Below are 26,664 nucleotides of genomic sequence, written 5' to 3'. Positions count from 1 at the left end.
GGTGTTACCTGTTCTCTTTCCCGCCTTGTGTGTGTATTTAAGCGTCTCTGTCATTAGTGTTTTTGTCGGTTCTTGTGCGTTTTCACGTCTGTCTCGGCTGTGTATATTCCGTCTGTTTATTAGTCTCCCGGTCTCTGAGTTTCTGTTTGGTTTGTTTTGTTTTCTGTTCTCTAATAAATATTACTTGCATTAGCGTCCGCTCTCCTCGTCCCGTCCTTCACACACAGCGTTACACTCCCCCTTTTCTTTTTTTTTTTCTTTTTCTTTTTTTTGCTAACCAACCCCATAATCCCTGTATTAAATTCTCTAAATTCTCTAATTATCTATCCAGTCACACATCACTTACATTAATCAACAACTTAATTATTTATATTAACATTTCCCCAACCTCGCTTACATTAAAGTATACTGTACTCATGATTGGGTATTCACACTTCTAACGTATGCATATTTATATTATATTATATTTCTATGTCACATCAGTTACTTTCGTGATCGATGTCATTGCACTTTACTCTGTTAATTATTTAATTATTTATGACCATTAATAACATCTACTGCACTGCTCCGTTTACAGATAGATCCTTACCTTGTATAGTTAGGTTTTTTTATATCCTTATATTTTCTTCTATATATATATATATTTTATATACATATATATATACATATATATATATATACACTTTCTCACTCACTGCCACACACACATTCTTTCTCTCCGCCACACAAGATACACATTTTCTGTTTCTCTCACAGGAAAACTTGAGACGCACACTTTCACACTCACAGGTACACTTTTAATCCCTGTAACAGACACTCGTAGACCCTTTTCTTTTTCTCTCTGTCAGTCGCACATACACAATCACAAAGTCAGACACACTCAGTTCCTGGAAGATGCACACATACACACGCATACTCTCTCACACTTATTGGCCACAGACTCACTTCCCTCAAACTTATAGTTTATACTGCTATGTATACCCCTTTTTATTTGTTTTCTTTTACCCCAGAGAAGACACGAATAAGCAATGCACACAAGCAGTGGGTTGCCGCCCACCCGCGAGATACCGCTCCCGGTCCGCCTTCGATTATACCTAAGGACCCCCGTTCACACTTTTAAGCTACTCATTTATTTTAAACTAACACTCACGCGCTAATGAAGGCTTTCCATATGGTCCCAGTCACGCTTCTTAAAGCCCGCAACTTTCAACATGAAACGCTCAATATATTAACCCGATCTTTTGTCAATTATTTCTATCTGTATTAATACGTAGTAGGTACAGCGTCTACTAATTTTTCACCAAATTTCTTGAGCAGGAACAGCATCTACTCTTTTTTAACAAACTAGAAACAGTTGAGTAGGAACAGCATCTACTCTTTTTTAACAAAATTATAAAAGACTTTGAGTAGGAACAGCATCTACTCTTTTTTTTAACAAACTAGAAACAGTTGAGTAGGAACAGCATCTACTCTTTTTTTTTCAAAATTATAAAAGACGTTGAGTAGGAACAGCATCTACTCTTCCGAATTAAAAATAGAGAAGTAGGGACAGCGTCTACCCGAGCAGGTACAGCATCTGCTCTTTTTAACCGAATTAAAATAGAGGTGAGTAGATACAGCGTCTACTCTTGCAGGTACAGCATCTGCGCTTGTTTACGAGCGGATCAATCTCGAGGTGAGCCTTACACCTGGCCTTTATCCGAACTTCTCGTCAGAAGCCGGGGGGACATGCCAGCTTCCAATCCTTAACCCTTGAGTAGGAACAGCATCTACTCTTTTTTTTTTTAAAACTTGGTATGCTTCCCGCTCTCCTCCGGACAGCAGCCAGACCGCCGCTCCACTCAAATTTGAAATAGCCAATATGCAGACTTTGATTAAACCGGCTCTGCTTACCTGTTTTTTTAAGTTTGGCCGTGAGTGGATCAGGGCCGGATGCTGTCCTTCGTCAGACTCGTTCAGAGGTCGGGGTCACCAAATTGTTGTAGAAAAGAAAATGAAAGGTGGGTCAACACCCACCCCTCATCCGGGGTACAACTCCCCTACGTGTTCGTTTGATAGAGAGTCGCAGACAGGTGGAGTGAAGTTGAAAGCAAACCAAGTATTTATTACAAAGTACTGAATCCAGGAGAACATACAAAACCAATTGTTAGCTGTCTCAGTATAAGTTCTGACCCCCCTCTGATCTGACTCCATGTTTATACCCCAAATGACGTGAAACCTGTTGATGAGGCGTTGCTAAAATCATCTCATGTTAGCATGCGTAATTTCACGTGTTAGTACTCAAGTTTCACAGGTCTGACCGGACCACTAGTGTTTGGCCTTGACTGTATCCAGCCGGACAGTGCGGTATTGTTTCAGGAATTGACTGGGTCCAGTCAGACAGTGTGATATTGTTTCAGTAAATTAGACAGTGCCGCCCTCCCTATGTGCGCGTGTCCTCCCGCTTTGGTAGGTGAAGAACTTTGCACGCACAGAGAGAGAAAGGCCACACTGTTCGTCCCGAAGCCTCCTTTGTATCAATTCAGTTCGTACAGAGTGCACTAGCTGATGATTGATTGTTAGTCAGAAACATGCAGTGAACGAAATGCTTCAAGCATGAGCTACACACGTCACACAATGGATTCCATATATTATATGTTAATGTGTTAGTAGCGCGTGGTTAGTCCGCCATATAATAGGTCCTATGTGTTAGTAAACGCGTTATGTATCATGTGGGTTAATTTGTCATAATAAGGTCTGTGTTAGTCACATGCCTGATCAAACAGTGTTTTACTATATATGTAAAGAATATATTGTGAGTATTGGTTAATCTTCTATATAAATGTGTGTAAAATACACTGTGAGTAATAAAAATGATCAAATACAATGTGAGTATTGGTTATGCATATAGAATACAAGGTTTCACACAATGATTATGTAATTATAGATACTAAGATAAGTAATCATAATTGAAAGATATTTGTCAATACACTCAAGGTAAAATAAACAGTTACTCTTCACAACCCACAAAGAGTCCTCCTCTGATCCAGGGGTAAAATAAGCTGGAAAAGATCTCAATATCTTGATTACTAGTTTATTTTCAATCAAATACAGAAATATGAAAGCAGCAGAGTCTCTCTTAATCCATTGCAGCAGCAGCACAGCAGGGAATTTACACAAAGGACCAGGAGAGCTGCGCCGCTGTGAAATTACCGTAACTACCCTAATAGTGCCCAGTTAAAAAAGTCTCTTTTAGACTGCAAAGGCTACACTTTTATAAGGCTGATACCTAGTATTAAAGCAATGATTGTTACATTATTACAGTCTTACAGTCATTCTTAGAGTCTTAGATGCCTTCTGGAGAACTTTAATTAATGTCTTCTATGCAATAATATTACGTTATAATGTTTTTTTTCTTCCAAAAATGATGGTTAAGCAGAGTAATACACACTGAATTATATTACTATATGTTGCTAATATTAGGTAATTAAGGTTACCACTACTAAAAATGGTGTCACTTACTTAATTCAAATATGCCTTTAATTATTATGCATTTAATTCAAATATGCCTGATTTAGATCTATAGTTCCCCAGGTGGGATGTAAGGGTTTTCAGTAATTAATGTTAATTTGAGCAGTAATTAATGAAAAGTTATTATAAAGGAGACATAATTAGTAAGTAGTTCTCTGGGAGATATGTAAGTCTCAGTAATTATTGTGGAGTTAATAGTGAACTACTATAATCATTAGTTCAGTACTATCTACTGAGTAATTATTCAGTACTCTCTGGTTAATATAAAATATTTAGGTGTTAATGCAGCACTATTAATTAGTTACTGCTTAGTTCCTGCTTAGTTAACCATTAACTATGGAACAGTATTATAAAGTGTTACCACTGTTAGCGGGAACAACGCTGTGTGAATCAGCTGTGCTCGGGGGGGAAAGGTGTTCTGTCAAATTATGCTACCCATCAATATGTGCTTCTTTACAGCACTGCGCATGTCCCGAACAACAGTGTCTTTTTTATGATTTAATGTTTTTAATGATATTTCCTTAAGTTTTTATTTGGAAACATTAAACAATCTGCTTGAATGTAAAAAAAACATGTAAATAGCAGTTAAAGCATATCAATGGCATGTTAAAAAATAATAATGAACTGTAAAACTATAAAAATACCGTTTACAGTCACCTATATGCAAGGACGGATTAAGGATAGTCTGGGCCCCTGGGCAAAGAGTTGCACAGGGCCCCCCCGCCCCCATGCGCACATCCCCTCCCCAAAAAACATAAATACAGTAATACATTAAACAACCAGTCACTAACTAACCCTAACTCAATAGTCTATTTTAAATATGTTTCTTTCTACTCTTCTTTCTTGCAAAGTCATCCACTAATTCATCAAAATTAAGATGTCTGACCAAATCTGATTCAATGGCCAGAAGTGACAGTGAGTTCAGGTGGTTTTGGCGCATCCTAATCCTGAGTTCATTCTTAATACGAGCCAGTTTGGAAAATGAACGCTCCCCTTCACAATTTGTGATAGGCACAGTCAAAAAAAGTGCTATGTAGACATTTGGAAAGGTTGACTGTAAATTCGAATTTATCATGGTTTTGAGCATTTTGTTTTTCTTTTTCTGTTATGAATGATTTGTATTGTATTAATTCATCCGCCAGGCTCATGTTCAGATCTGAAGGATATGCTGCAGCGAGTGAGTTAGCCTTTAAAGTGAGTTCACTGTTGGACATATTGTCAGGCATGAAAAGAACATCAAATAGCTCAGTTAAGTGTGTGTATGTAAGGGCTGGTGTCCGACCGAGGCATCCTCCGGGGCATCGGAGGGCGCGCCAGGCCAGCGCCGAGGGTTGATTGGCTAATTACCAACACCTGCTTTGAACACCTTATAAGCAGCGCCAATCAGCCACTCGGCGCTGGATCTTTGAAGCTCGTGAGAGCGAATCTATGCCGGTTTCTAGACCGAGCCTCTGCTCTTTTTACCCCTTCTCTTCCTGCTATCCCTTTGGAGAGAGTATGATCCAGCACCGCTGGCATACTCCTCCCGCATAAGTAGCTTCCTCTGTCCCTTTATAATCTCGAGTGTGGTGTAGTCGTGTTGAGCGGTGTGCTCCGCGGCTAACCCCCCTTTCTCTCGGGTCTGTGTGTCTGTGTGTGTGTGTGTGTGTGGTAGCCGCCGCGAGGCACGCGGTGTGGAGCGGGGTTTAATAATAATAATAATTATATATATAATATTATTATATAATATTATATATCCTATTAATATATATATTAACGATTATATATTAATTCTTATTATTATTATTATTATTATTATCCTTTTTTTTCTTGGGTTTACCTGCTTCGAGATCTACTGCTCTGCACTTGGATTCTACAACCTTCTGGGCTGGAGAGCTATCGCTCCCCACCCATTACAGTGTATGCATTCAAACGGTGGTTGAGACAGGACACAAGTTTGTCAATGACAACATTGAAAGTTTCAACCCGAAACTTGTCCTTTCCGTTAAATGCTACACCTGGCTCTGCACTATCATCAGACATAATTTTGCGCTTCTTTGTACGCTGGAGGTCATGCCTGTACTCTTGGGAGACGGCAGTGGTGACATTTAAAGCTGCCCCTTCAAACACCTCAAAGTTATCTCTCTGTGCTGCCACAAAGTCTCGTAAAGACAAGAGAAGTTGTGTAGCTGTACATATGTCAATATCATGCTTCTGCAGCTGCAGGCTTGGGGCTTGGAACCTCTGTAGTATTGTGTCCCAGAAGTATGCCATGAAGGCCATCTCCAACGTGTCCAATTTGTCACAGAGTGCAGAGGCTTCACTTCGAGTTACACATTTCTCCTCCATATCTTTAGACATATCATTCAATGCCTCTCTCAGTTGTGCATAATATTTCCAAAGAGCCTTAGTTGAGCTCCATCGAGTACCTGACAGTGATTTCAGTATGAGTTTGATATCAGTATCACGGAAAACCTTTCCCCACCTGTGTGTAGATGATGCACAAAATGTGTACATTGCCTGTACAAAGTCAAAAAAACGTCCAGCTTCTGGGCTACTGTCAAGAGCATTGACACCAACTAAATTCAGTGAATGTGCTGCACAGGGGACGTAACAAATCAAAGAGTTTCTTTGTTTAAGATGAGCTTGGACTCCATTGTACTTTCCCGACATGTTACTTGCATTATCGTATGACTGGCCCCTACAGTTGGATAAGTCTAGGCCCAGATTCTCCACCATAGCAACGACACTCTGCCAAACTGTCCCCACTATGGTTTTCAATAGGCTCAAAAGCTAGAAAACGCTCAACTACATGTCTGTCATTATTAACAAACCTGAAAATAAAAGTAAGTTGGTCCACATGAGCAAGGCCTGGAGTGGAGTCAACTATAACAGAGAAGTATTTTGATTCTTTGATCTCATTAACATTGCCTGCTTTGTTCTCTGTCCCATCAAATGGATAAATTCTTCACACACTGTTGATGATAAGTAGGACACAGAACCTTTTCCCTTACCTCCAAACCTTTGGAGGTGCTCAGCTAGGAATGGGTCAAATTGGGCTAAGAGTTCTAGAAATTACCATTGTGGGCTGATCCTAATAGCTCATCATTTCCCCTGAAAGCAAGTCCCCTCTCCCCCAAAAACTGGATGACTGCAACAACTCTTTTCAAAACTTCCCGCCAGTATTGTCTTTCTGCATCAATTTGTTTGACAATATCAGAATTAATTGTTGCTTTTGGAGCGATTATATAATGCTAGAATGCAAGCCCTATGCTCCACACTCCCCTCATGCTCACCAATCCGCTCTGAATGTTTCCATGTTTAATATAGTAAATATTGTAATGTAATATCATGTAATATAATATAATATAATATATAAGCCTTTGAATATATGCAATATAGAATAGTATAATATAATAGCAAGGTAAAAGTTGTAGTAAAAGCACAGAGCAAGTTCGCAAGCTGAACTGTCTGAATGTGAGGAGTTTTGAAACTGGCAGGGGGTTTTATATAGATCTTGCATATTCACTTGGAAGTTCTCGCAACACCTGATTGGCTCAGCCCCCGTGGGAATTTACTACAAAAATGCTGTTGTGTGTGTGTGTGTGTGTGTGAGAGAGAGAGAGAGAGAGAGAGAGAGAGAGAGAGAGGCATGGAGAGGGAGACAGGGGGAAGGTTTTGAGTATATTAAAAATGCTGTGTTAATGATATTAAATCAAGTTTAATTATTGTCAAGACCCCTTCACACTGCCTTGAAACATGTCAAGTCATGTCAAACTGTCATTGAATAGTCATTGAATAACAAGCTGAATAAAATATGTTTTCCAGTAAATAATCCTCAAACTAAATATCAGGGTTACACGCATACGCAGCCACAGCTACTACAACAAAACCACTTGCTGTTTCATCATCTGTCACCAAACCAAAATTGTGCTTCTCAGTAAAATTAGCTTGCAGTTCTGTTGTATGAAAAGGCAATTTTCCTTTCATGCATTCCTTCCGAACTAGAGTGACCACTGGTCTCTTTACTGTTGTTTATTAAAGAGGAAACATGAAACTAGTCAAATGGCTTGTTGTTTTCACGTAAGTGAAATCACACCCTTGGCCAAATTCACTCAATTTAATTGGTGTCAAAGATAGCATTCATCAGACAAGCAATTTTGTCTTAAATTTAAATAATTGCAAAATTGCTAAATTAATTTGTGTCTCTGCGCTTAAGAGAAAGTGAACATAATAATTTTGAAACAATACAAATTCAGAAACATTAAGTAAGGGCCTGAATTTGTAGGTCCCTAGAAAGTCAAGGAGCCATAGTAAACGACTTCTATGGAAGTCAAGGGCCCCATAGCAGGGGCCCTCGTGATCAAGGGCCCTCTAATGGTATGCCCTGCTCTTCTCTAGGGCCCCCTGGTAGGGGCTCTCATATCCAGGGCCCTCTAAAAATATGCCCCCCTCTTTCCTAGGACCCCTAATAGCCAGAAGTCGAAGTCAGAGCAGTGCCACAACGCCGCATCCATTTTCCTAAGGGGCCCAAAAGCATGACTAAGGGCCCCAAAGCATGGCTAGGGGCCCCAAGAGGTCCTGGGGTCAAATCCCTAATAGTCAGAGGATCCTTAAAATGGAGGGCCCTCGGAAATAAAAATAAATTGTACCATAAATGTTGATAGGCATCGCAAAACGTTTTCGGCCAGGGCCCCCCGGGGCCCCCTGACCTCAAGGGCCCCTGGGCGCTGGCCCCACTGGCCCGGTCAGTAATCCAGCCATGCCAGAAGATACACCATGGTGCTCTTCACCAGAGGAGATGAACTGCGGGGAAAAATCATTGACGATTATACTAAAGATTCTGACCGCAGCTTACAAAATTTCATTAAGTGTGGAAACAGATACCACGTGTTCAACAACAGAAATACTGAAGACCAAACCCAGGTCACTGATCTACTGGAGAAGATCGACTGCATGGTGTCAGTGAATGGAGGGAGCTGCTACACTAATGAGATGTTCCAGAAAACAGAGAAAGCTCTACAAGAAGAACAAGAGAGAATCCTGAAGGAGAAAAAGGAGGAGATAGAGAGAGAGAAAGAAGAACTGAGAGCCAAATATGAAGCTGAACTGGAGAAACTGAAGAAGATCGTGGAAAATGAACGACAAAATCTGGAATACGAGAAAAAAAAAAGGAGGAAGAGTTTCAGAAAAAAGAAGTTCAAATAAAGAAGGAGACGAATGAGGAACGAAAGAAAGAGTTGGATGAAAAACTCAAAGAACAGAGAGAGGCTTTTAAAAAGGAGATGGAAAAGAAAGAGCAGACTCATAAAAAAACAGTTGAAGAAAGATCTGCAATACCAGAAAGAATATTACGAGAGAGAGAAAGAAAACATAAAGAAGCAGGCAGAGGAGAAGGCGAGATGACAAGCAGAAAAGGAATTCTTAGCTAAACTGGAAAAAGAAACAAAGAGAAATAAAGGAGCAATTAAAGGGGCCATAGTAGGGTCTATATATGGACCATTAGGTGCATTATATAGGTGCAAAAAATGGAGCATCAGTAGGATCAGATTGAAATGCTTTATGAAAGTGTAACAGAAATGATTTCTGGACTAAAAACTTCACACAAGTATATCTTTGTAACATGTACATTGTGAAGCTGTATGTTGAATGCAGCCTCTACATTTATTCCATGAAATTTCTCATCTTAAATTACTCATGCTGATCAGAACAACATTAATGTATTTTACCTTACAACAAATTTCAGACTAGTTATTTTAATTTAGACACCTACTCTTTTATCTTTCTTTAGTGTATTTAAAAAGTGTATTCTGCTTTTGTTAAAGTAACTGTCTCTACTGCTACAGAAAGACTTTCTACTAAATGTACATGTTGGGATGATTTAAAGACTCAACAACTCCACCAACAAAGTAATCTAAAAGTATTGGGTGGAGCACCATCATTCCACAAAACACAGTTCCACTTTACCACAGATCAGTGCTGGGGGCTCTTTAGATATCATACTGGAAACTGTTAGATTAAGCTAATTAGTTGAGAGCTAAAATGGTTATACAGCAGCAAGGCCAGATTAAATAATCTGAAATTCAAGCCATTTTTCTAATGTTTAGTTTAGTCTATAATTATCTCAGACTGAACACCGGAATTGCTGCAGTTGGAGCTCCATTAACTGATTCGGATTATTTATGAAATTAGGAATATTCTTTATGAAAAATGCTCAAAGAAGTGCAGAAATCTATAATAACATCTCAACGAAAATGTGTGTAAAATGTAAAGGTGAACACGTTTCTCCCTTATCTCTAGCAGTATGTGAGTGTATCGCACCCCCTGCTGGTCAAAACAGACAACTCTTTATAATGTTTCACTTTAAACACGTAATAATTGAACAAACAGAGAAAAGTGTGTAAATAATGTGAAGTGTATTAAAGTGTATAACTGTTTATGACTGTTAAATTTACAGTTAGAAATGTCTGAATGGTTATTAGTGCTGAGGCTGTTAATAATAGACGATTATAATTTATATATAATTACAATTCAGCTTAATTCAGTTCAACTAGAAATAAAATCTCCAAATAACTCTACCATTCTCCTGAAACTCAGATCAACACAGCATTTGTCAGTATATTTAATAAACATTTCAGCCCCCATATTTTCTATATTTAAAACGATTCAAATGAAACTTATAAGAAACTTAAAATACTAACTACAACATATCAACCTATAACTAATGTATATGATAAACCTATAACTTAACAATATGTAAACAGAGTTTATCTAAACAAACATAAAACATATTACCTGCATATATCACCTAAATTTCCTGTATGAACATTACAACTGCTTCAGAGAAAGAGACAGCAGTGTGTATATGTACATGTAGAGAGCTGGATAATAACTGAGATCATTTTCATGGTTGAGTTTTATGTATGGTTGAGTGCAAACACTGATTTACATCCACAAAACTGATCAATTAATATGTAATTAGTAGTTGTGGTTTATTGATAAGTGACAAATCAAACTGAGAATTTCTTAACTTTATGCAACTGAATTATGATTCAGTTAAGTAGTGGATATAACTTGGAGTGGAACTCACAAATGGAACTCACAGTTCCCCACGTTTCTGTCTTGTGTTTAAAACCCTGCTGATTCTCCTCTTATTTTAATTAATGTGACACCCTGTAACTAACTGAGCATATTATATTATACTTATTCTGTACTTTATTTACCATCACTGTGGGTGTTTCCTATATCAATGGTTCGCTGCTGCACCAGACATTCTAACACTGAGTAAACAAACGTGCCCCCCCTCCCCCCCAATCATCACACAGAATAAGGTGAATAGGAGCTGCACACAACAATTTACTCAAAAGTGTTAAACAGAACACAATAAAAATAATCTACTGCAATCATAAATATATGTACTAAAGAATATCATTATTATTATTATTATTATTATTATTATTATTATTATTATTATTATTATTATTATTATAGGAAATCCTCTATATATAAAATCTATATGTTAATATAAGCTAAATGCCACGTCTGGCCCAGAAGGCGCTCCTGTCTCTCCCACACCCAGTTCTAACCGCGGTCTCCAGCCTCCGGACTAAAGATACCCAGAATGCACCACACACTGACATCACTCCCGCTCACAATCACATGACACTGCACGGCACTAATAGATATCACGTCACCTGAATATTGACTTCACCTGTTTCACTCCCTGTAAATACACCTGCACTTCACACATTCATCAGTGAATATTGATGGTTCTTTACTCTACAAAGCGTGACGATGTGGATCCCATTCTCATGGGCTGCGCTAGCAATAGCATCGGGAATTTGCGTGCGTTAGACACGGGGTCTCGCCCGTGTATGTGCGGTGCAGGGGTGTGTGCTTTTCTAAACTCCTCACCTACGACTCATACGGTTGGTATGTCCCTGTGGTGTGCATTCTTGAAAATTAAAAATCCTTTCAACTAAGCAAAATAAAAAAGTAACATAAAGTTTCCTCTATCCAATTTATTATCCATCCTTTATTCCAGCATCCCACGTTGGCTTTATCTCCCCTCAAATTTACAAGTATTTACTAGTATTTATATTGACACCACTAATATAAATATAATTGCATTGTACATTTCTTACATTTGTTCTTTTATTAACATTTAAATATGCACTATTAAAGTGTAAGCTGAATGATTTGTTTTGTAGGTATTTATGTTTTGATTTTTTTTTTTCAGTTTGTTTTATATGATTTAAATATAATGTACACATGGGTTATTTGTGTAAGCTTGTGTTTTTTTTTTGTATATACTTTCTTAAGATTTGGGAACTTCTGTTTTTGTTTGGAATTATTTAAATGGTAATGATTACTTTATTAAATTGTTAGAATTTAATTGAGATTATTTAATTATTGCACTGAATTTAATTTAACTTTCAATAATGATTTTGAATATTTCTTGAATGTTTAATAAATGAACAGCACAGCTTTGCACCAGTTAACAACTTGTCTGTTTCTCTTCCTGCTGGTTTGAAGTTTGTTCTGCGTCCAGGTTCTCCTAGACTGGTAAAAATTGGGGGCTTCGTCCGGGAAACTGCTGTCCTTGAGGTTAGTGTATCTGCACAAAAGTGACCACAGTGTGAGGATGATCTACAGAGCAGAAAACAGGCTTTAAGAGTAGATGGCATCATCAGAACCATGGCAGGTACTCTTATGAAAGATCCACAAGACGTTTCCATTTCATCCACTGGCATCATCTTTTGACAGTAATGATAATCTAAAACAGGCTTTCTGAACCTTAGCTGTACTTTAATTTATTTATTTATTGGATTATATTAAAGTGACATTAAAGTTATTGAGCCTAAATACATATACATGTAAGGTCTGTCTACTTACTTCTCAGGCTACAATAACTGAACTGTTGGCCACAAAAACAACTACCCAGCTCAATCAGATCAACTCAGTCTTTACAAGTTTGCCTTTGAACATAAGATTTAACCCCCTCTACTGAAACAACTAATGCAGTTACTGAAGACTGTTAATGTAAACAGTTACAATAGATTTAGGGGAAAAAAGGAGATCAAATACTTAGTTGAATGTGATACTAAAACATTTACAGACTCTGTTACAGAACTACTGTGAGAGTGAGTTACTAAGTTAAAAGAATGTGGAATCAAATTGAGGCCTAAGAAGTGAAACTTGAAATGACTTTCAGGAGTTTTATCGTTATTTTGTAAGATTTCCTTTGTTTGATTGTCTTGTGCAAAATCCCAGCAAAATTTAACGTAATACATCCACACCTAAGCCAACTAAAGGCCACACTTCTGAACAGCTGCCCTCTATAAGTGAAGTGGTATCATAAGCGCAGTGCTGTTGTGAGAAGGTTTGTTGATAAGTTAACAAATCCCCCTTTTTTTCCTTAAGCAGATTTTAATCTTCCATTTGTCTTGCATACTGATGGTTATGGATCTAAGACTAAAATAAAAAAATACCATCTGCATTCTGGCAAGCAGGTGTGTTCAGCTCTGCAGTGGACAATATGTGACAGATTCAGAGATTATTTTTACTATGCACGCAGTTGAATGTGTATCCAGTCACTTAAGTCCGTTTTATGGCCAATCTCAATGTACTAGATAGAGGATTTGGCTGATTTTCATTTTGACATTGAATATTGTCCTTATTCGCATACATTCTTTCTCAATTTTTTTTACCCATTTAATAATAAAATTGATTAATATCCAGAAACATTCCCTCCAGAAGTCCTCGTTACAATATGGAAAGGAAATAAAGCACTTAAAGTGGAAGAGGTGCCATAGGTGGCTGCTTTGAAACTGGCTTCTTCAAAATCGCAAGTACATTCTTACTCACATCCCATGACCTGAGGGAGGCACAGCAGAAGGATTTGACAATTGATGTATAATGTATGAGTACTGCCAGCTTTGCAGCAAATGTTAAAGGGGACATGGGTCAACTTGTCAATGCTCAGACCATGAGACCAGTTCTGCTCACTGTATAAAACTGTTCTGCATGGTTGCTATCCCAGAAGAAAGCTTCTTCTAAAGCTGATGCACAAGAAAGACCAAGAGTTCAAAAGCGTGAGTTACTGGAAGCATGTCCTGTGGTCTGATGAGACCGAGATTAACTTGTGTGTAAACTTGAGTGGTGTATTCACTCTTGTGACATACTGTATGTTCGTGTTCACAGCAGTTCAGTGTACAAGCAAAAATGGATACTGGGCTTGAGTGAATAATACTGAAGGAAATGCTGAGTTGTGCTGTCCTACAGTGCAGTGTATTTTTCTACTGTATGATTTATCTCAGGTGGAAAATGTGCCCAGTTCCTATTTTTTAAATAGACCTCCACTAAAGAAATTGTATGATGTTCTCCTGAGAGAAAATATCTTTATTATAATTAAGATCAAAACTTTTTTAAAATTTTTTCAGCAATTTTCTTAACTATTATGACCCATCTTTTAACTAACCTTGTTTATTTGGGTTCTCTAAACATTTTCTGCACTTTGTTTTGTTCTCTATTAATTGTGTTAAGAAGATAATGGTTTGAATGTGATGTAGTCTAATAGACCACTGTTCTGTTTCTGTTCCAGAGGGAAACGAGACGACTGTAGGACAGGATGGCTGATCTGAGCTTCAGTAAGTTCTGTTAGAATAGAGGGCTAAACACCACTTACACCTGGACATACAGGTTCAAACAGAACTTAGAAGATATACAAATCAAATAACAAGAATAAAGACCAATATCTATACTCTGACAATAAACATCATTTTAACCGTTTTACACTGCAGTGATTCCAGACTTAATTTAAACTTAACAAGTTCTGAGCCTGACCCAGCCCGTCCCATAAACTGTCATTATGAGTCTGATTAAGTGGAGTGTTAAAACTGACCATTTTAATTACAGTTCTGATCCAAGGCTACGCTGCTGTTTATCCTTTACTGTTTTTATTAGGAATTAAGACTTTATCTCAGTCTTTCCAGTCTGATCCAGATATACCTGCTTTGTGTGATTTGTGTCATTGGAGGCCATCCTCTTTCAGTTATGTACTCTGTCTTAAGATTTGTACGTTTTGGGTCTCTGAAATCTTAAAGTTTTACCAGTAGCCAGACCCAGTTCTTATAATATAATCATATAATATATGAAATTCAGCTATTGGAGCTCAACTCAGCAGAAGCTGATTTCCTTTAGTTTAATTACTGCTAAAAAAAACTTGCTTCAGGAATTTCTGTAAACATGCATTTAGATTTGTACTGAAGAATTTACATAAATGATATATAAGGATCTGAAACCTCTTATGATTATTCCTCAAAGGAGACCAAGGTTAAGCCAGGTTGAGCGTTTATGGGAAGGTTGTGGGTTGGGTATGTTTATTTTTCTGTGTTTTACTTGGGGTATTATTACTGTTTGCTACTACTGCACTCTTACATGTGCTAATATCTGCTTCAACATTCAACATTAATAATCTAAATAGCAACAATTAATTTAGTTCACAAGTTTATCAATGAATCTTCTCCACCTTTCACCAGCCACCACTGGGTCACATTGCTCATAAGAGGCATTCAGTGAAATCAACCATTACCACAGACCCAACATTTACATCTCTTACAACTTTCACAACTTCTCATGCTGCTTTATAGCCTTACGCTCTGGATTCCACAAACCTGCCAAATCTGCTGTACTCACAGCCATGTTCCATCTGCCTTCTTCACACATTCCACTGACATCCACATTCTGAATGCTGGCACCTTAAACTTTCATCAAATTACGGAAAACAGACCTGCTCAATAAAACCACACCCACAAATCACATCCCCTCATGACCCTCTTGCTATCTCTGAAACAGTATCAAGCATCACGAGCCACTGGTTCCATTTTCACATTTGCCGCATCCTCTTACTTAGTGTTTTTCATTCAACCACTGAGGCCTCTTATTTTCCACTTTTTGTTCCCCATCACTAGTCTATGGGCCCTATTGTACACCCTGGGAAAGGTGAATTGTGATGCTCGTTGCTATCTTACACCCAATCTATATTCACACCTTGCTCACGCGTCATTAAAATAGCGTTAGAGCTTAGGAATATATTAACGCTGATAGGCATGGTGGTCTGGAAGTGTAAATAGTTCAGGTAAATATCTGGCGTGTTTCTATCTTGGCTGTGGGAAACACTGGTGCGCTACTGACTGATTAAAACCCTGACAACAGTCAACAGTCAGCCGCGCAATTACCCATGCAGGATCACAATGAGCACTGCGCACCCTAAACAAAATGCCACATACTTCTTTACCACAGCACAAAACACCTCACCCAGAGCCTTCAGGTATCAGCTATAAAATAAAATATGCTTAAAAATGTTCACAGTAACTATAAATTATTATTAGTTATGTTTTTTCTGACATTTATAATGATTCATATTTATATTCAGTACATGGAATTAATAATCGTAGCTTAATATAGTGTATATAGGCATTCTGCTGTATATAAAGCTATATGTTAGCTTTCGTTTCTTATTACCAGGTTACATTTATTAAAATTTATAAAAAATCATTAATTAAAGTCTCATCCAGCACTCTAAAATGCTGCTGGCTGCTGAAAACACATGGTCGAGTGCACAGTGGAGAGCACGGCGGAGCTCGCGCATTGCCTCTGTCGAAAAAAAAAAAAAAAATAGGCTACAGATATAAACTCAGTTTAGTTAAATCAACTTAAGATGAGTAAGAACCTGCAAAGTTAATCAAATATAAAGGGTAGGTTGAGGTTTTGAATGTGAAACTAATATCAGTTAGTCAGTGTTGCAAACCCAACTTTTACATAAACAATAAACAGAATAAAGAATAAAGTAACATTGCTGTTCCCTTAAATGTGCTGCTGATGTGCAGGTCAGTTTCCTCTGCTGAGACACGTAAAAGCACCACACTGTTAAGATACAAATGCGCCAAAGTCACAGCGCATCTGGCTCTTAAAGGGAATGATTACTGGCACACCCATGATTAATTGAGAGAATTAGTACATGCCTTTTGCACGCTTCGAGCTGCACAAGGCGTATTTTTTTCACGCCTATATGATACCAAGGACACAGGAAACGCCCCTAAATCAAGCTGTGCAAAGCGCAAATGACCAGTGCAAAATAGATCACTTAAATAGGGCTCTATGTCTTACATATTTAACTTCATCTTGTATTAATACACTCCAAGTCATAAAGTCATATTAAAAGTGTTATGACCTATGCTATCTGATACTTGGTAATTCATGTTTATGTATATTTTGATCACTTTGTGGAGATCATATTTTATATGATCTGTGTAAAAAAGCTAATTATTTTTAATCTTCTGGGAAAATCAAGTATTACAAATTCACAGGCAATCAACTGTCACTGTGTGCTTTTACTGTATTGTTAAAAAAATATTTTCTGCATTCAGGGAGAAGACGAGATGCTCTCAGGATTGTACTCCTGGGGAAGACTGGAGCTGGGAAGAGTGCTACAGGAAACACCATCCTAGATAAAGATGCATTTAGAGATGATGCATCAGTGACCACTGAGTGTCAGAAAGAAACAGCTGAGGTCAATGGAAGACAGATTACTGTGATTGACACTCCAGGACTGTTTGATACTGGAGTTGGAAATGTGGAGATCCAGAAGGAAATCACTAAATGCATCTTCATGGCGGCTCCAGGTCCACATGTGTTTCTGCTGATACTGAAAGTCGGACAGAGATTCTCAGAGGAGGAAAAAGGACCTGTAGAAATAATCCAGAACATGTTTGGAGAAGAGTCAGTGACCTACACCATGCTGCTGTTCACTGGGGAAGATCTTCCTAAAGACACAATATTTCAGTACTTTGGAGATCCTGGATCTGATATTAGAAATCTGATTGAACAGTGTGGGAACAGATTCCACATCTTCAACAACAAGCAGATCAGAAACCGAATGCAGGTCGCTGCTCTGCTGGAGAAGATCGACTCCATGGTGGCAGTGAATGGAGGGAGCTGCTACACTAATGAGATGTTCCAGCAGGTGGAGAAAGAAAAGCAGGAGCGAGAGAAAGAAGAACTGAGAGTCAGATATGAAGCAGAGATACAAAACAGAAAAAATGATGAAGAAAAATTTGCAGAGCAGGAGAAATTAATATTCTCCCAGCTGGAGAGACAGAGAGCAGAGTTTGAGAAACAGATGAAGGAACTGAAACATCTAGAAAATGAGCTGAAGATCCAAATCCAAGAGGAAGTAAAAACTAAAGAAAAGCTGGTGGAGGAACTGGAGAGAATGAGGAAGAGTGCCGAAGAGAAATCTAAAGAGAAGGATCTTCAGATGATGAAGATGATGGAGGAACTGGAGAGTGTAAGAAAGAGCTCTGAGGAGAAATCTAAAGAGAATGAGCTTCAGCTGAGGATGGAGGTGAAAAAGATGGAGAGAAAAATCAGTGAAACTCTGGCAGAAATAGAAGAGTTGAGAGCAGGTAATAATGACTTTTATTTTCCAATTTTATGCCAGTAATATATCCCACATCCAGGACTCTTTTCAGCTGCAGATGTATGTATTAGCATAGTACTGAATGTTCTCGTGTTCCAACCCATACATTCCCCGCCTTCACAACTGCAGATGTACAAACAACAAAGATTCAGACACATTAGCAGGTCTGTATAGAACCATATATATTAGGGATGCAATGGTTCTCGGTATTTTATTGAACCGCTCGGTTCGGCCTGTTCGGGTTCGATTCACCCAGATGGACCGCTGTATTTTTTTGTTTAGATAATTGAGTGTCAGTGTTTTTGATTAAAGGTTCCCATGATATATTGAAAATGAAGATTTGATTAATTTCTTTAGCTTTTACTCTTTACAGATATATGTGATTTAAAAGAAGATTTTCTGGTATTTATAGAGCCTCTGGTCTTCCAGTGTTTAAGAATGGTTTTCTTGGCTATGGCAAGGGCAGTAAGTGTAGGGGTAAAATATATAATTAAGAGGGTCTAAAACAGCAAAGTCCCCCAGCAGGCAAAGCAAGGTGGACAGAGGAATGCTGTACCCCAAAGTGAATGATAGAAATTTAACGACTCATTGCCAGAATTTTTGTATGGGTGCACACTAGGGTTGTCACGATTTCAAAATTTCATTGAAATCGATCAAAATAATGTCATGGTCTTGAGCATCGAAGTCAAAAAGAGGATCGACGATCCCTCCCGCAAATGGCGCAGCACGCTACACAAATGGCACAGCACACTACGCAAATGGCGCAGCACACTATGCAAATGGCGCAGCGCGCTACACAAATGGCACAGCACACTATGCAAATGGCGCAGCGCATTACGCAAATGGCGCAGCACGCTACACAAATGGCGCAGCGCTCTACGCAAATGGCGCAGCACGCTACACAAATGGCACAGCGCTCTACGCAAATGGCGCAGCACGCTACACAAATGGCACAGCACACTACGCAAATGGCGCAGCACACTACGCAAATGGCACAGCACACTATGCAAATGGCGCAGCGCATTACGCAAATGGCGCAGCACGCTACACAAATGGCGCAGCGCTCTACGCAAATGGCGCAGCACGCTACACAAATGGCACAGCACGCTACACAAATGGTGCAGCGCGCTACGCAAATGGCACAGCACGCTACACAAATGGCGCAGCGCGCTGCGCCATGTGCGTAGCGCGCTGCGCCATTTGTGTAGCGTGCTGCACCATTTGGCAGAGTTTCACTACGCAAATGGCGCAGCACACTACGCAAATGGCACAGCACACTACGCAAATGGCGCAGCGCATTACGCAAATGGCGCAGCATGCTACACAAATGGCGCAGCGCTCTACGCAAATGGCGCAGCGCTCTACGCAAATGGCGCAGCACGCTACACAAATGGCGCAGCACGCTACGCAAATGGCACAGCGCTGTTCCTGTATTTTTTTATTATTTATTTTGTTATGTGCACACTGCTGTTACGAAAAAAAGCCACTAGATGGCATTACAAATATATCTTTTTTTATTTTTATTTGACCATTAGTGTCTAATGTGGTGTATCACTTGTATAACTTTGCATCACTTATATCAAGCCCACCTTTTGAAATAAGATATTGTAAATTTGATGAATCAAACCAATGAATGACCATAGACTAGTCTAAAACTGGCATAGGCCTCTCTGCTGTAAAAAGAAATAAAATCGAATCGAATCGAGACCCTAAAATCGGAAATAAAATCGAATCGAGGATTTAAAGAATCGTGACACCCCTAGTGGACACATCCACAGAGCATGAAAATAGGTATCAGGAGTGTTTACTGTGCAGTGTGAGCATATGTCTGTGTCCATTAGTCCCATTTTATATAATTTATGTTGTGTCAAATGTGCTCTGTGAATGATTTATACTGAATTAGCTGAAGATTGCTATTAGATGTCATTGTGAAAGTAGAGTTACATACATTTGTCCAGAAGTCAATACCGGGAGAGATTCCAAGATCACCTTCCCATTTTGTTGTTGGAAGTGAAATAGTATTATCTGTGGAGGTGATTAATTTATAGAATTTTGAGAGCAATTTCTTGTTAGTTGTCATTTTATTAATATCCATAATTAATTTAGGTGGATGAAGATTGTTGTTCTCAATATTTATTTTAGATTTCAATACAGATTTGAGTTAATGGTATTGTAAGGATTTTTCCCAATATTTAAGGTCTGAACCAAATCTAGGTGTCGTCTTTAAAAACGTGACCCAGATGTGTAATCCTTTTTTTGTTTCCATATTGTGAAGTTTAAAGGTGAATTTTTAAGTTGAAAATTGGAGTTATGCCAAATCAGAGTGTATTTACAGGGTACAATTGGTGATGTTGAGCATTTTCCACCAGACAACCAGAGTTGAGGATATGACAGAATTACGGAAACATGCATGACATTTTATTGTGTGGTTGAGAAATGGAAGATCTGATATTGATATTTCCGTACAGAATTCCTGTTCTATTTCTAACCACGAGTGGTAATTATTTTTTCAGGATATAACCAGAAATGTATATAGGTAATTTACTTTTGGAAGGATTGACATTTTTATAGTTGCTATTCTGCCTAGCAATGAGAGAGGTAGGTTCATCCAACGTTGTAGATCTTCTTCTATAGTTTTCAGCAGTGGTTTAAAATTGAGGTTAAATAATTCAGATAATTCAGAATATATAATAATACCCAGGTATTTTATGTTGCCAATGGTGAAAGCAGATGATAGGTTTAAGTGTACAGCATTCCTATCCCTCCTGTGAATGGGAAGAATTATAGATTTAGTCCAATTAATTGAATAGCTTGATATTGCAGAAAATCTATCTATTAATTTCATTGATTCTTGTAGAGAACTACCTGGATTCTGTAGGTATAATAATATATTGTCTGCATAGAGGCTAAGTTTGTGCTCTGTGTTTAGTGAGGTTATACCTTTCATCTTACTGTTTTGTCTAATTGCTGCTGCTAGTGTCTCCCTGAAAATTTAAAATAAAGATGGAGACAACTGGCATCCCTGTCTGGTCCCTCTGTGCAATGTAAATCTCTGGGAGGTGAACCCATTAGTGGTGACTGTTGCCATGGGTGATGTATAAAGTGTTCTTATCCAGTGTATGAATGATTTCCCAAAAAACAATTTCTGCAAGGTTATGAAAAGAAACTTCCAATTGACCCTATCAAATCTTTTTTCTGCATCTAAAGAGGTTATTATAACATCTAGATTTTGTTGTTGTGTAGTGATAATCAAGTTAAATAATCTGTGCAGGTTATCAGAGGAGTGCTGTCCTTTGATAAAACCTGTCTGATCTGGATGAATACTTGTGGGCATTACTGTTTCAATTTGATTAGCCAGTGCTTTACTGATTACTTTGATGTCTGTGTTGATAAGAGATATGGGGCGATAGCTAGAAGGAAGTGTTGGGTCTTTGCCAGGCTTAAGCAGTACTGAAATAAGGGCTCTATTCATATGAGGTAGGATTTTAGAATTATACTGTATATCGTCTGTCATTTTTAGAAATTGATGGGAGATAATATGCCAGAAATGTTTATAAAATTCTGCAGGGTAGCCATCTGAGCCAGGGGCTTTATTGTTTGGCATCTGCATTAAGGCATTATAGTACTCCTGTTCAGAAATTGGTTTGTCCAGTGTTTCTGCACTTTCTGTGGACAGCTTTGGTAAATTAATGGAATTAAGAAAGTGATTAATATCCTCTAGGGAGGGGTCATGATCTGATGTGTACAGTTCCTTATAAAATTCCCAAAATGTGTTATTTATGTCTTGTGGATCAATCATAGACTCTCCTGCAGAATTATGTATGGATGATATAAATGACTTTTCTTTGTTTCGTTTTAGTTGATTTGCTAGAAATGTTTCTGATTTATTGCTGTGTTTAAAATGTTCACATCTAAGTCTTTTTATCATAAACTGTGTTTTTTGTTGACTATATCATCTAATTGAAATTGTAGGTCTTTTATTTCCTGTTAAGTTTCTTCTTTAGGGTCTTTATCATGTTCAACATTGAGGTCTTTAATTCGTTGGTTCAAATTATTTTCTAATGCCAATTCTTTTCTTTTTATTTGTCGAGTTTGCTATAATTTTCCCTCTCAGTACTGCTTTGCTTGTTTCCCAGAGTAGTGTGGGTGATATTTTTGGGGAGTTATTTATTTCCACAAAGGATGCCCATTCTGTCTTGAAGAAAGAGTTAAAGTCAGGGTCTTTAAGTAAAGATACAGTGCCCTCCATAATTATTGGCACCCCTGGTTAAGATGTGTTCTTTAGCTTCTCATAAATTGAGTTTTGTTCAAAATAATATAGGACCACGATGGGAAAAAAAAGTAAAGTCCAACCTTTAACTCAAGTAAATTTTAAGGGGGAAATAAAATCCCTGACTAAGAAATAATTATTCTTCATAAAATCACCTGTTCCACAATTATTGGCACCCCTAACAATTCTTAGGAAATAAATTTAATAAAAGTATTTCTGTCACTTCTACAGTAGTTTACGAAGTTGATCAGAGTATGTAGGAACATTTAATTAGTAATTCACAACTTCCTGTTTCCCTGGGGTATAAATATGATGTGACACAGAGGCCATTTATCTTCAACATGGGAAAGACAAAGGAACATACCATTCAAGTGAGGCAGATGTGTGTTGACCTTCACAAGTCAGGCAATGGCTACAAGAAAATCGCTACTCGCCTACACCTGTCCATATCTACTGTCAGAGGAATTATTAAGAACAACTGGAACAGTGGTAAACAAGCCTGGACGAGGACGCAAGTTTATTTTGCCACCACGCACAGTGAGGAGGATGATAAGAGAAATAAAACGTTCTCCAAAGCTCACTGTTACAGAATTGCAACAAATGGTAGCTTCTTGGGGTCACAAAGTCTCCAAAACAACCATCAGGCGCTATCTACATGCCAACAAGCTGTTTGGGAGGCATGCACGGAAGAAACCATTTCTCACTCACAATCATAAACGCAAACGTTTGGAGTTTGCTAAGCGGTACTGGGACTTCAACTGGGACTGTGTGCTTTGGTCAGATGAAACAAAGATAGAGCTTTTTGGCAACAAATGCTCTAAGTGGGTCTGGCGTAACACAAGAGCTGAGTATGCAGAAAAGCACCTCATGCCCACTGTGAAATACGGGGGGGGATCAGTGATGCTGTGGGCCTGTTTCTCTTCTAAAGGCCCTGGGAACCTTGTTAGGGTGCATGGCATCATGAATGCTCTAAAATACCAGGACATTTTAAAACTAAATCTGGTGGCTTCTGCCCGAAAGCTGAAGATGGGTCGTCACTGGGTCTTTCAGCAAGATAATGACCCTAAACATGTGGCCAAATCTACACAGAAATGGTTCACCGCACACAGAATCAAGCTCCTCCCATGGCCATCTCAGTCCCCAGACCTCAACCCCATTGAAAACCTGTGGGGTGAGCTGAAGAGGAGAGTGCAGAGGAGAGGACCCAGGTCGTTGGATGATTTAGAGAGAATGTGCAAAGAGGAATGGTCAAAGATCCCTCTTTCTGTATTCTCCCATCTTGTGAAACATTACAGGAGCAGATTAGGTGCTGTTTTGTTGGCAAAAGGGGGTTGTACAAAGTATTAACATCAGGGGTGCTAATAATTGTGGCACACATGATTTGATGTTAAATAATTATTTCTTAATGTGGGATTTTTTTCCTACTGAATAAATTCACTTGAGTTAAAGGTTGTATTTTACTCTTTTTTTTCCATCGTGGTCCTATATTATTTTGAACAAAACTCAATTTATGAGAAGCTAAAGAACACATCTTAACCAGGGGTGCCAATAATTATGGAGGGCACTGTATATTAAAATGCCATCTTGATGAAGACAGTATGGGCTGCTTGCAAATAATGTTAAATGAAACTGGGGCATGGTCACTTTTGACAATTGGGTGTATCTTGTTATTTGAGGTGTCAGGTAGTATGGTTTTGCTTAGTAGACAAAAATCTATTCTCGAATATGTTTTATAAACAGATAAGTAGTATGTGTATTCTTTTATTGTGAGTTATTTAGTCTGCAGAGATCAACCAGACCAAAATCTATGATGTACTGCTTGAGTGAATCTGTAGACTTTGAGTTGTGTGATTTAACCAGTGTTGGGTCTATCTAGTGTATGATTTATGAATGTATTAAAATCACCTCCTATTACAATTGTTGAATTGGTAATAGTACTTAATGCCGCGAAGAGAGAATGAAAAAATAAGGGTGTCAGTATTAGGACCATAAACATTCGCAATTGCAACATTTTTATTAAATATGGTAATATTAATAATGATATAGCGACCATCTGGGTCAGCAGTTGTACTTTTATGTATAAATGGGATTTGGTTGAATTTGGGTGATTTTAATTTCTGATGGTCTGTTTCAGTAAGGTGAGTTTCTTGTAGGAGGCAAATGTCAGGTTGCAGTTCCATTAAATGGTTAACAATTGTTATTCTCTTAGCCTGTGAACCAGCTCCTCGTATATTCCAAGTTAGAAATTTGATTACTGACATGAATTTATACGGTTTGTACTAATAGTTAAGACTGCCAACATGTGCAGTGTGTTACACCTTAGCCCATGTCTGTCTTCTGTTTCTCCCTCGTTTGGTCTCTTGTGCTCCTGCCCCTCTGTTTTCCTGTCAAGTGTTCCCAGCCATGTGCTTGTGTTGTTGTTTTTGTACCTGTCTCCACCCTAGCTCCGCCCCAGCCCTGCCCTAGCTATTAGTGTTCTCATCTGTGTCTAGTCTGTAACCCCGCCCCCTCGTCATCCTAGCCCAGGTGTTTCTCACTCTCCTCATGTATTTAAGCCCGTCTGTTTGAATGTTCAGTGTCGAGTCTTTTGTATCCTTTGTATCTTTGTATTTTGTAGTTTGTATCCTGTATCCTGTATGTATCCTTACTGCCCGTATGCATCCTTACTGCCCGTATGCTTCCTAGTCTTAGTTTCTTAGTCTGTGTTTATAGTTTGATATCATCCAAGCCTTGTTTTTTGCGTTACCCGCGTTTTGTTTGTTTTGATTTATCTTGTTTATTTAAATATTATTATTTTTGCACTTACGTCCATCCCTCCATCTCCCGCGTAACATAAGACTCGACCGAAAATGGACGTAGCAAGGTGGCAGGCTACGAGGAGAGCGGACCTCGAATATCTCCGGTTCCTCGCCGAGCAAATTCGGGGAGATGAACCGCTCCCGGCGCCTCTCCTTGGCTTGGAGCTCTTCAGCCCAGCTCGCCTGCTAGCTCCACCGCGCTCTCCAGCCCGGCCGGCTTCCAGCTCTCCAGCCCGGCCGGCTTCCAGCTCTCCAGCCCAGCCGGCTTCCAGCTCTCAAGCTCGGAAGGTTTCCTGCTCTACAGTCCGACCGGCTCCCAGCTCTCAAACTCGGAAGGTTTCCAGCTCTACAGCCCGGCCGGATTCCGAGTTTTCGACTCCTGCTCCAGGAGCTAACTCCGGTCCGGTCTGGCCGCCTCTGTTTCAGCGCTGCCCGCGGCTCCGACCGCCTCTGTTTCAGCGCTGCCCGCGGCTCCGGCCGCCTCTGGATCAGCGCTGCCCTCGACTCCGGCCGCCTCTGACTCTGTACCCGCGGTGCCTGCCGCGCTCATGCCAGCAGGACCCACCGCCTCTGTTTCAGCGCTGCCCGCGGCTCCGGCCGCCTCTGTTTCAGCGCTGCCCGCGGCTCTGGCCGCCTCTGACACTGTGCCCGCTGCTCCGGCTGCCACTGACTCTGTGCCCGTGGCTCCGGCCGCCTCTGACTCTGTGCCCGCTGCCACCCCAGTTCATGTGCCTGGGCCACCCGCCTCTGCTCCTGTGCCTACTCCTAGGTCACGAGCTCCTAGACCCGCCGCGCTTGCTCAAGCTGCACCCGCCGCGCCTGCTCAAGCTGCACCCGCCGCGCCTGCTCAAGCTGCACCCGCCGCGCCTGCTCAAGCTGCACCCTCCGCGCCTGCTCAAGCTGCACCCGCAGCCTCAGCTCAAGCACCAGCAGCACCCGCTGCTACAGCCTCAGCTCAAGCACCAGCAGCTCCCGCTGCTACAGCCTCAGCTCCAGCACCAGCAGCTCCCGCTGCTACTGCCTCAGCTCCAGCACCAGCAGCTCCCGCTGCTACAGCCTCAGCTCCAGCACCAGCAGCTCCCGCTGCTACAGCCTCAGCTCCAGCACCAGCAGTGCCTGCCACCCATGTGGTACCCACTGCTCCTGACCCGGTACCCGCTCCCAGAACTTTGTACACCCCCAAGCCTACTCCCAGAACAATGTGAACAATGTGCCCATGATTCCCGGCCTGCCCCGAGGCCTCCTGACTTTGTCCCCAGTGCTGTGCCCAGGCTGTCCCCACAGACTTTTGTTGGTCCTGGGCACCCTCCTGTGTTTGTACCTATGTCTCTCCCTGTCCTGGTCCCCGTGTCTGTTTGTTCCCGTTCCTGTCCCCGGTGGTTTTCCTGTTCCCGTCCCTGTCACTGTGTTTGTGTCCGTCCCTGTCCATGTATTTGTCCCAGTTCCCCTGCCCAGTCTTGTCCAGTCCCAGTTCCCGGCCACTGTCCAGTCTGTGTTTCAACCCCCTGCCCAGTCTCCATTCCTGTCTAGTGTCCAACCCTCTGTCCAGTCCTTGTCCCCTGTCCAGTCTTTTGTCCAGTCCTTTTCCCCTGTCCAGTCTCAGTCCCCAGTCCAGTCGTTTGTTC

At 39.9% G+C, this 26,664-nt stretch overlaps 2 protein-coding genes across 3 annotated transcripts in view; one reads left to right on the top strand and one right to left on the bottom strand.

The window, feature by feature from the left end:
- Positions 1–26,664, bottom strand: part of LOC111197112 (interaptin-like) — a 526,024-nt gene that overhangs the window by 136,824 nt on the left and 362,536 nt on the right. The window lies entirely within an intron of this gene.
- The window catches only part of LOC125799317 (uncharacterized), a 59,368-nt gene that overhangs the window by 17,538 nt on the left and 15,166 nt on the right, over positions 1–26,664 (top strand). The window contains exons 2-4 of one of the 2 annotated variants that reach the window (XM_049475796.1): positions 12,025–12,096; positions 14,093–14,138; positions 16,920–17,957. In XM_049475796.1, the coding sequence (XP_049331753.1) occupies positions 14,120–14,138; positions 16,920–17,957 (1,057 nt within the window). In that variant the 5' untranslated portion in view covers positions 12,025–12,096; positions 14,093–14,119. The other variant, XM_049475798.1, reaches the window with a different exon arrangement.

The sequence above is a fragment of the Astyanax mexicanus genome, chromosome 3 (assembly GCF_023375975.1).
Source record: "Astyanax mexicanus isolate ESR-SI-001 chromosome 3, AstMex3_surface, whole genome shotgun sequence".
Lineage (NCBI taxonomy): Eukaryota > Metazoa > Chordata > Actinopteri > Characiformes > Acestrorhamphidae > Astyanax > Astyanax mexicanus.
This window is presented reverse-complemented; position numbering and strand designations above follow the sequence as displayed.